This window comes from Rhincodon typus, chromosome 25 (genome assembly GCF_021869965.1).
Source record: "Rhincodon typus isolate 14 chromosome 25, sRhiTyp1.1, whole genome shotgun sequence".
NCBI lineage: Eukaryota > Metazoa > Chordata > Chondrichthyes > Orectolobiformes > Rhincodontidae > Rhincodon > Rhincodon typus.
The window spans coordinates 7,673,212-7,684,833 of NC_063356.1; the positions used below are offsets into that span (position 1 = coordinate 7,673,212).

Here is an 11,622-nt window from a genome sequence, read left to right on the forward strand (position 1 = left end):
TCCTTCTGAAGAAGGGTCCAGACCCGAAACGTCAGCTTTCCTGCTCCTCTGATGCTGCCTGGCCTGCTGTGTTCATCCAGCTCTACACCTTGTTATCTCAAGACTCCAGCATTGGCAGTTCCTACTATCTCTGAATGAAGACTGATACATGCCTTTATCTTTGGCCAAGTATTTTAAGCATTCAACCACAAAGGGCCTTGTAGTGCGTTACAGCTCACTTAGAGCGTCCAAGTTGCTTTGGCAATGTGCATTTTTACCTGGACCTATTTACAGTGATGGTAGAGGCTCCAACTACTTCACAACACACGGCTAACCAGGAATCACTCCCACTGTTACACACTTCCATTTGCATATGTAAGATGGATTTACAAATTCATAATCGGCCTGTTTGGCTGCATCATGAGGCAGTTCAGAGAATGGTCACTAGGATGATCCTTGCTATGGAGAGATTGCCTTATGAGCAAAGGCTAAATAGGTTGGGACTCTACTCATTGGAGTTTAGAAGAATGAGAGGTAATCTCATTGAAACAGATAGGATGACAGGGTAAATGCTGAGAGGATGTTTCCCCTTATGGGAGAGTCTAGAGCACAGAGTGTATAGTCTCAGAATAAAGGGGTGCCAATTTAAGACTGAGATGAGGAGACATTGCTGCCCTTGGAGGGTTGAGAGTCTTTGGAACTCTGTGCCACAGAGAGCTGTGGGGGGGAGAGCCCTTGTGCACATTTAAGGCTGAGATAGATTCCTGATCAGGAGGGGAATCAAGCATTACGGGGAAAGGGCAGGAAAGTGGACATTAGGAATGTTGGATCAGCTATGGAATGGTGGTGAAGGCTTGAAGGACTGAATGGCCTACTCCTGTTCCTATTTCTTTTAGCATGTCTATGTCTTGACCAGCAAATCCTAGGGTGGGAGTTAGGGGTTCTGGGTCTTGATGGGAAGACACAATCCACTGTGCCAAGGCCTCAAGTGTATATGGCTTTGAAATCACTTATTAATTAGACCCATTATCTTTTGTTTACCCTGTAGCTCTGCAGTTGTTTTAATGTATACTCTATTCTCCAGTATTGAATCTAACCCTTTTAAGACTCCAGTTGGGGAAAATACAAGGCTATGAGCCACAAACTGGATAACAAGATGAGAATAGATAGGTGCTTGATGCCTGGCACGGACAATGATCCAAAGTGCCTTTTTCAATGCTGTAACAATCCCTTGATTCTGTGAGATCAGAGCAGCTGTGAGCCCTATAAGATCACGAGAGGCATAGATAAGGTAGATAGCCAACAGCTTTTCCCCAGGATAGGGGGGTCTAAAACTGAAGGGTGTAGGTTTAAGGTGATGGAAGTGTGGTGACCCTCAGGCCACCAACGGCCACTTCTCCCTTTAACGGGCGAGCAGCCTACACAGTGACTATATTTTTATTCAATGTGTTGGTCCATCAGGAAATGTGGGTGGAATCTTGTGTCCTCACCTGCGGCCCATTTTAGAAGCGGGGTCACTGAATCAGGTGGGGACCACATCACCTTTCTGCCTCCATCACTGTAGCAGTTTACTTTTCCTTTCCACACAAACGGGTAGTTAGTGGCTGGAGGTGTCTTGTGCAAATGCCCTCAGCTGTAATCGAGGGAGCCATGGTGGGAGGGTGGGGTGGCAGCTGAGAGCCACTTGCCCCTTCCCTCTGCTGTTGCTGCCCACCCCCCAACTCCTTTCCTGTCATCACTCATTCATGCCTGGGTACCTCCTTGATTCTAGGCCCTGGGGTGTGTGTAGTCCTGGCAGCAGCTGTTGCCTTCCCAGTCCCACTTCTGAGCACAAAAGAGCTGTGATTGTCAATAGGTTTTGGCAGGAGGGAAAGTGCTGCCTCTTCTCTCCCTCTCCAAATGCCAGGAAAGGTATGCTATTGGTCAATTAAGTGCCTAATTGATACAAAATGCAATTGCCCTTCCTGTAAACAGACAACACAGTGGCTCTCTGAGATAACAAGGTGTAGAGCTGGATGAACACAGCAGGCCAAGCAGCATCAGAGGAGCAGGAAAGCTGACGTTTTGGGTCTGAACCCTTCTTCTGAAGGGTCAGCTTTCCTGCTCCTCTAATGTTGCCTGGCCTGCTGTGTTCATCCAGCTCTACACCTTGTTATCTCAGACTCCAGCATAGGCACTTCCTTACTATCACACAGTGGCTCTCTGCTGTGTTCTGCACCACAAAACTACCATTAAAACCCTAAGAGTCACTAATGCCCTTCGCAGCCTCAAAGGGCATCCCTGAAGTGGCCGAGCAGTTGTAAGGCATTTCAAATATAATTTAGATGGACAATTAATACTGGGCTTGCCAGCATCACACATCTTGGGAACTTCTAAAACGTGGTTTTGAAGTAGAGTTAATAATCTCCAGAACATTCCATCTTTCCTCACAAAAGGACTGCTGAGTGTTAATTCAAGTGTAAGTCAGCAGGGCAACATTTGGTTCCATGAGAGAATAATTTTCCTGTGATTTTTAACTGCTCATTCCTTTATTCTGTCTTACGGTGGCTTTAAACATTAGTCGAGGGCATAATGTACCAAAAATTCTATAAAAGAAGTGAGCTGTGGCATTTAACTGATGGAATCCACCTCAGGATTCAAGGTATTGTTCCACTTTTAGGAATAATATCACATTACATTCTGGCTGCTGAGAACAGAGAACTCTTTACTGATCCCTGAATTAGGAAATGAGCCATTCAATCATATCAAAACTCATTACAATGATTACAAGTGGACAGATTAAACAGTGAAGATCATAGCTTGCTTTTAGTTAGAAGGATCAGGAATTGATTTTGTTTTGCTCAGGGGAAACAAATGGTTGTAAATGCTTTCGCTTTCAATTTGCAGACATTCTGGTTGAAAGTACTAGAGAAATTAACTGGTTAAGAAAAGTTAGGAATTTATTTCCTCAGTATGAGCATTTTAGCTTGAAAGTTACAGACCAGAAGTGTTTGGTTTGAATATTGCCAAGGTTATTTGAAGCTGAGAAATTTTAAGCTCTGTTGTGTATATATTCAGTGAAGAGGTGATCAAACTTTCAAGACAGAGAATTGAAAGCATCAGTTAAGTCATACCTATAAGATATGATAAAGAAGGGGAATTTTCTCTGGTGTTTCAGTACTGTAAAGGGGAGCTGTTGGAATAGATGGAATATTGTACTTTTAATGTGTGTTTTGAAATCTTTCAAATTGTGTTACATGCAAATGAATTCATTTGTTTAATTTTATCTTTTCTTGGGCATAATAAATTTCTATTTTATTGTTAGAACAAGATCTGCAGCATTGTGAGCGTGCATTTCAGTAAAAGACCACGTCATTAAATAAATAAACATGAAATATGATTCATCAAGCTAGATTTCTGTCTAAGATCTGATTGTCCAGTAATAACATCCGCTGGGATTTTACACAACTTACTGTGGCTTGAGAAAATGGCTAGCCAGCACCTTTGAAGAGATAACTCGGGAAGGACAATAATGAAAACCTTGCCAGAAACATTCACATCTGAGGCATCTTCTGTAGAATTGTTTTAAAGTTTTATATATGCTACAGGTATCCCCCAGTCTCTGTTGTCAGTTCTGGAAGACAGTGCAATACATATGTTGAATGAGGAGGAGAGCGGTGTGGTTGAACAGAGGGAGTGAGCTCTTACACTTATGATGATGGAGGAAGCAGAGTTAATAGTGTGATAGTTTCAATAGGCCAAGTGGACTCAATCTGGTCTTGCAATTTCAATGATTCTAGAATTAAACCCAATTATTGCTGAAAAATGACACATCTTGTCAGATATTCTTGTCTTGCTTTCTTCAGGACAATTTGCAAGAATACCAATTGAAAGGCAAAAACAACATTTAGAGGAGATTGCTGATTGATTGGTAAGTGGGCTCTGATTGGTAGAGGCATTGCCATTAATTTTGATTGATAGCCAACTGCCAAATAACCAGGTAGGCTGACTCTGATTGGTCACGACATTGCCCCCTGAGAAATGAATCAGCAAATATCAATCACTCAATTTTTGGAGTTGAAACAGGCACAGTGTGAGTACACGTTCTTTCTGTTTGCAGAGAACAGAGTGCTGTGTATCAGTAAATTAGTCCAGTTAAAACACATTAACAGAGCTGAAAAGGTGAAATTAGGGACAGTCCCAGTTAGCAAGGTACATGAAGAGTACAGATTGTTGCATCCCCTGGACATTGTCGTTAATATCAAATTAATATTATAGCATATTTGAGTGCAAAAGGCGAACAGTTAAGAAACAATTCAGAGTAACAGTGAGTGGAAGAAGCCATGGTATAAATTAACTGTTGGAAAGGAGAAGAAAACACTGGACTCAAAGCCATATTACCCCAGATCCCTCCTCATTCCATGACCCATGGTATTAACCAGGTACCTCACCGTATTTTCCATGGTAATTAGCCAAAACATTGCATTGACAATTGGGTTAGCCTAGATTATTGTTGCCACATTCACAACAAGAGAGTGGCAATAAGGTTTGCGAGAGAGTCTTCCTATCTCAACCTCTCTCTTTAATGACAGAGGAACCGGGACAGACATTGAGATGCAGAAGAACATTGTAATCTTTCCTCACAGATGGTAGGCTCCAATTTCCAAGGGAAACGGGAAGGTGATGGCATCATGGTCGTATCACTGAATTAGTAATCCAGAACTCCAGGTCAATGTTCTGGGAAAAATTCTGAGGAAGGGTCACTGGACCCGAAACACTCACTCAAATTTCTCTCCACAGATGCTGCCAGAGCTGCTGAGCTTTTCCAGCAATTTCTGTTTTTGTTTCTAATGTTCTGGGGACATGGGTTTGAATCCTACCTTGGTAGGTGCTGAAATTTGAATTCAATATAAATCTGGAATAAAAAGATAGCTTTGTGGTGATGTAAAAATCCCTCTGATTCATGAATGTCCTTTAGGGAAGGAAATATGTCAATCCTAGCTGGTCTGGTCAACATGGTGGCACAGTGGTTTGCACTGTTGTGTCACAGCGCCAGGGACCCAGGTTTGATTCCAGCCTTGGGCGACTGTCTGTGTGGGGTTTGCACATTCTCCCCGTGTCTGCGTGGGTTTCCTCCGGGTGCTCCGGTTTCCTCCCACAGTCCAAAGATACGCAGGTTAGGTGGATTGGCCATGGGACATGCAGGGTTACAGGTCTGGATGAGTTGCTCTTTGGCGGGCCAGTGTAGACTCAATGGGCCAAATGGCCTTTTTCCACACTGTAGGGACTCCACAATTCTACTTGTGACTCCAGATCCACAACAATATGGTTGAACTCTTTACTGCCCTCTGGGTAAATATGGATGATCAATAAATGCTGGCCCAGCTAGTGATGCCCTCATCCTGTCAGCAAATAGGAAACAAAAACCCTGTTTCCCAAAACAAAAGGCAAAAGTTGGTTACATTTGAATGGTTCTGGGCTGGTCTACGGTCAAATGTATTTTCAGATTTAAAGGAGGTGCCGGTGTTGGACTGGGGTGGACAAGGTCAGAAATCACATGACACCAGGTTATAGTCCAACAGGTTTATTTGAAATCACAAGCTTTTGGGGCACTGCCCCTTTGTCAGGTGATGAAGGGGCAGCACTCTGAAAGCTTGTGATTTCAAATAAACCTATTGGACTATAACCTGGTGTCATGTGACTTCTGACTTGGAGATTTAAAGGGGTATTCGATCCAAATCACGGGCAGACCCAGTGATACAGACTCTGCAGAAGACAGGCAGTTGCTGTCAACATAAATATATTGGATCTTCTCTAACCACCCTGCTGTATGTGCAACATTGTATTACCAAAACCTCAGCCCCCATCCTATAATTTGCAACAAGCTGATGGGTTATCAAAAGATCTGCACTCCCCCTGTCATGATGTTCAGCGAATTCTATGAATTTGGGTCCAATCAGCTTCATTATTATGCCCATTGGCATGGATTGTATTGGCATGGATAGCACGGATACATTGGCATGTATTGGCATGGATAGAGGATTGGTTGACCAGTAGAAAGCAGAGAGTAGGGGTGAATGGATGTTTTTCTGGTTGGCGGTCAGTGGCTAGTGGTGTGCCTCAGGAATCAGTGTTGGGACCGCACTTGTTTACAATTTACTTAGATGATTTGGAGTTGGGGACTAAGTGTGGTGTGTCAAAATTTGCAGATGACACTAAGGTGAGTGGTAGAGCAAAGTGTGCAGAAGACACTGAAAGTCCGCAGAGGGATATAGATAGTCTAAGTGAGTGGGCTAAGGTCATTCAGATGGAATACAATGTTGATAAGTGTGAGGTCAGCCATTTTAGTAGGAATAACAGCAAAATGGACTATGTTTTAAATGGTAAAAAATTGCAGCACGCTGCTGTGCAGAGGGACTTGGGTGTCCTTGTGCATGAATCACTAAAAGTAGAATTGCAGGTGCAGCAGGTAATTAAAAAGGCAAATGGAATTTTGTCTGCCATTGCTAGAGGGATGGAGTTTAAAAACAGGGAGGCTATGCTGCAGCTGTATAGGGTCCTGGTGAGGCCACACCTGGAGTACTGTGTGCAGTTTTGGTCTCCTTACTTGAGAAGAGATATACCAGCACTGGAGGGGGTGCAGAGGAGATTCACTCGGTTGATTCCAGAGTTGAGAGGGTTGGATTATGAGGAGAGACTGAGTAGACTGGGATTATACTCATCGGAATTCAGAAGGATGAGGGGAGATCTTATAGAAACATATAAGATTATGAAGGGAGTAGATAAGGTGGAGGCAGGGAGGTTGTTTCCGCTAGCAGGTGAAACTAGGACTAGAGGGCATTGCCTCAAAATAAAGGGAAGCAGATGTAGGACTGAGGTCAGGAGGAACTTCTTCACCCAAAGGGTTGTGAATCTGTGGAATTCCCTGCCCAGTGAAGTGGTTGAAGCTACCTCGCTGAATGTTTTTAAGGCAAGGAATAGATAAATTTTTGAACAGTAAAGGAATTAAGGGTTATGGTGAGTGGGCAGGTAAGTGGAGCTGAGTCTCAAAAAGATCAACCATGATCTTATTAAATGGCAGGGCAGGCTCGAGGGGCCGGATGGCCTTCTCCTGCTCCTAGTTCTTATGTTCTTATTCTACATAGCCTACACTATAAGGGGAGTTTTTAATTTATTCACTTGAGGTACATGGGCATCACTGCCTGGGCCCAGCATTTCTCGCCCATCCTTAGTTGCCCTTGAGAAGGTGGTGGTGAGCTGCCTTCTAGAACCACTACAGTCCACGTGTGGCAGATAAACCCACAGTGCCCTTAGGGGGAGAATTCCAGAATTTTAATCCAGCAACACTGGAGGAATGGCAATATATTTCCAAGTCAGGATGTTGAGTGGCTGGGAGGGGAACTTGCAGAGGGTGGTATTCCCATGTATCTGCTCACTTTGTCCTTCTAGATGGTAGTGGTCATGGGTTTGGAGGGTGCTGTCTGAGGACCTTTAGTGAATTTGATGGTCGAGGGTGGGGATGTGGTCAAATGCGACTACAGTCAAACTGCTCCTTTTGCTTTCAACTTGCCAGGGTGAACTGCAGATTGAATGTGCTCAGCAAGTCAGACAGAAACATCAATAAAATACATTTCATCATCCAGGTCAAATTTGCCCCAACAGGTTAGCTGGCATGGGCAAGTATTGGCATGGTTATGGTGGAGTGAATGCCTCAGTTTAATTTTCCCTGGTTTAGGGAGCCCCTGCCAGGAAGCAAACAGAATTCCCTGGCTTAACTCCAGCTAAAACCAGCACAGAAATACATTTCCCTGGGAGATGAAGGTGACCTGGAGACAATGAATAATTGAAAGAGTGTTACAATGATTCAGAGGCTTCCTTCCAACAATCTGCCCAAGAGTGTGTGACCAATAGTGAAGATCTTCTACAAATACAATAATTTGTCAACTCAAAAATCACCAATAAAGAGACTTTATACACAGGAAGCTCAGAGTTAATGAAAAGTCAGTTAACGTTACCTTGTGTTTGCTGGACAGCGCAGTCATAAGAGTAACGCTAGACTAGAATATCAACCTGATACCCAATTGTACAAGCATTGCATAAAGGTATGTCTGGTGGTAACGATGACACTTAATTGATGTTGACACATAAAGAGCAATCCCCAGAAGTATACTTCAATAACATTAAACAATAAACCTTTAAAAACAGCATTTTGTAGTGAATTGGTTCCCTTACATAACCGCGTCCCACATGGCTCCATTTCTTTCGGACATTTTGATCAGCTGTGAATATCACTAAAGGAAGATTTTTAATATTTAAAGATGCAACCAATTTGTTTGTGTGCCATTAACTCAGTGGCTCTTTGCACTCATCACGGTTAGAAATCTTAGAAGATCCAGGAAGGATTTGATACCATATATATGGGTGCCTGTGACAGCTGGTTGGGCAGACTCAGTGATGATAACAGTCGGGGGAGCAGCGCTGGTAGTGTCGGTTGTGGTAGATATGGTAGTTATGGCGGTGGTCGCAGCAGGAGTAGTTGGGACAGGTGTGAATCTTGACACGACTAAGAGGAGGGAAAAAGAAAGACAACAGAAATGAACCACCCTAATGCGGGTGGGTTCAGAAAGACACTGCATCTTCACAGCATTCTCTCCCCTGCCTTCCCCCGATCCCCTGATGCACTGATGGTCCTTAACAATCTTTTGGAGACGGGTGGAGCTGTTTGGACACTGTTCAGTTCAGTGGTGCAGTGCACTGGAACACCAATGAAAGGTGATGTGGCCATGGGGATGGAAGGAAGGAAAACAGGGAAGGACAAATGAAAGAACAATTGATAATCTGCCTCTATATACCGCCTTTCACAAATCTCAGTTTGCTCACAGCAAAGTTCCACAAACAGCAGTAACTAGAGGTTAAACTTGCTAACTCTGCCTCTGGATATCTTGTCTTCCTCTGGCTAATTAGGAAAGAAACAGCCTCTTTGTTATACGATTGGATTAATTCTGATTTCCAGTCAGTCCTTCCCCCATATCTCTACCTGGATAGTGAAAGTAAATGAAAAATACATCATTTGAAAGAAAATGTTCTCCTCGACTTTTGTGCACAGCCACTTTTTATCCGGAAGATTAATCTTCATTTACTGGGGATTACAGAGCAATCCTGGATTTAGGATATTTTTTCTGCAGAGGTTCCAAGGTGGACCGACTGAGGGAACTAAACTGAGCTGGCAAAAAAAAATCTCCTAGTTGTGCAAAAACTTTGAATGGAGCTGGTGGACGAAGGAGGACTCAGGCAGCAAATGAAAGAGATAGGCAACATGCTTAGGCTTCAGTCAGTGTGCAAAGCACCCTCACTGAGTGCACACTGCTCTCAACAGTGTTCCCAGTCCCATTCAAACAATAAGTCACTTGATTTGATTACCGGCTGTTTAGAATCATCACTGCATCGACAAAGTGCTCAAAAAAGGGAGATCTGTAACTGCAGATTACAAAATCATTTTGAAGAGGCAGCATCCTTTGTAAGACTCCGCACACAGGTTAAGTTGCACATATTTGTTTGAATGGCTTCAACCTTAATATAATAATCACTTTGTTCCATTATAGTATAGTGGAGGAGCAATATTACATACCGCAGACAGAATTGCAAAATAACCAACCCCAGAACTATATAAGTATATTATTTTCTTCAAATTAAATGCTCCGATCAAATTTTAAAACATTTCCGTTCAAAGTTGCGACAATGGCCTGCCTTTCTGAAGTTTTTACAAAGAATGCAATGCCCCTTTAATTGTTAAAGTTTAATTAAATCCCCTCAAAAAAAACATTGCCCACATCTTGCAAACAGAAGTCTTTTCATATATCAGCAACAGCATGACTGAATTTACAAATCTCGAACACGCAGATGAAAGTCAAACATGAATGAGGATAGAAATAGGGTAGGAAGGAGCTTTCAGCGAATCAACGGAGCAATTAACCAAGTTTTTAAAAAAAATTCCAGGTCATTCCGCAGGCAAAGTGCTGCCATGCCACAGCTTGAAGCTAGACTTTCACTTGTATTTCATCAACGCAGCCTTTAAACAGTGCAGCCAGCTCCTGCCTTATTGCCAAGACTTGGTGTATAGACATGCACTTGGTCTCATACACACACACACACACACACACACACAGAATAAAGAAGCCAAAACTTTCACAAGCCAGAAAAAAAAACAAGCAGCTTCTGGTTGCTCAGACAAGAGGAAAGTAAATCTATCCAGTTTTTGTTGTGGTCCCCACAAACTGTTCCTCTCTGCCTGGACCCTATAATCGGGGTTCCAGTGACAGCTTTGTAACTGAAGTTAATTATTGTGAGATTGTGATGATATATACAGTTAGAAACCCAGTCCAACTCAATGTGCACCTGCTTTTGCTTTTGCTGACGTTACTGAAACGCTGAGGCTTGCCTGCATTATGTCGGGTAACTTAAACTTTTTAATTGTCAAGTTTGCTTACTGGATGTCACAACAGGACATTGTGAGTGCATCTCGACATTCAGTCCAGTTACACACTTTGGGGCTGGCTTATTCATTAAAGACAGGCTCCAGAGTAAATGACCCACCTCCGAATGCCCAATTCGCGCCACATCAATTTTTCGGCCCTTTAATTCGACGAGAGGTGGGGCTTCAATCAATCTCCAGGAGGAAGCCCCTCCTCACAGAGCTGTCAGCCAATCGAAGGTCAATAGCTCTGTGCTGCCATCAGGAGAAGTGGTTGCTGCCAGTACTGCAGGGGGCTCAGGAGGATAAACAACTGTGGGAAATCTGGAACTTGGGCATCTGGGATCTTGCTGGGCTTATGTAAGGCCTTAGGGAATATGTGGAGTGGAATAAAGGGGCGGAATTGTGGTGGTGGGGGGTAAGGAGCTGGAAGTAAAAGGGGCAGGGATGAGCTTTCAATAGGGCAGAGGGAAAGGCGAGGCAGCACATCCCCTCCTCCATTTCACTGGCCTGTACCCTCAGGATCAAACCTGTCAGCACAGGTCTCTCCTGCAAACCCCCCAAAATATATGGCTACATCGTATTGCTAACATCCCCCAGACTGTTCCACAAACTTCAGACCAAAGGAATAGTGCTGGAGCACTCAGTCCCATGTTTTGTGCACACACACACACGCGCACACACACACATACACAGACACATACACAGACGCACACACATACACACACACAGACACACACATAAACTCACACACATACACACACACATACATACACACACGTATACACACACACACACACATGCACACACACATACTCACATTGACACACACACACTCATGCACACACACGCGCGTGCAAACACATACTCACATTGACACATATACGCTCATGCACTCTTACACACACACAGACACGCACGCACAAACACAATTGACACACACTCATGCACTCTTACACACACACACAGACATGCACACGCACACTGACACATACACACACTCACATTGACACACACACTCACGCACACGCACACACACAGACACAGACACATGCACAGTCAGTGGTGGGACACTCAGTCCCTGTCTCTCACACACACACATATACACACAGAGTCAGGGGTGGGACACTCAGTCCCTGTCTCTCTCACAGACATATACACACACAGTCAGTGGTGGGACACTCAGTCCCTGT

General features: G+C 43.7%; 1 protein-coding gene across 1 annotated transcript in view; it reads right to left on the bottom strand.

Annotated features, from left to right (window-relative positions):
* The window catches only part of nfasca (neurofascin homolog (chicken) a), a 126,624-nt gene that overhangs the window by 21,642 nt on the left and 93,360 nt on the right, over nt 1–11,622 (bottom strand). The window contains exon 26 of the mRNA XM_048612000.1: nt 8,369–8,521. Within this exon, the coding sequence (XP_048467957.1) occupies nt 8,369–8,521 (153 nt within the window). The remainder of the gene's footprint in view (nt 1–8,368; nt 8,522–11,622) is intronic.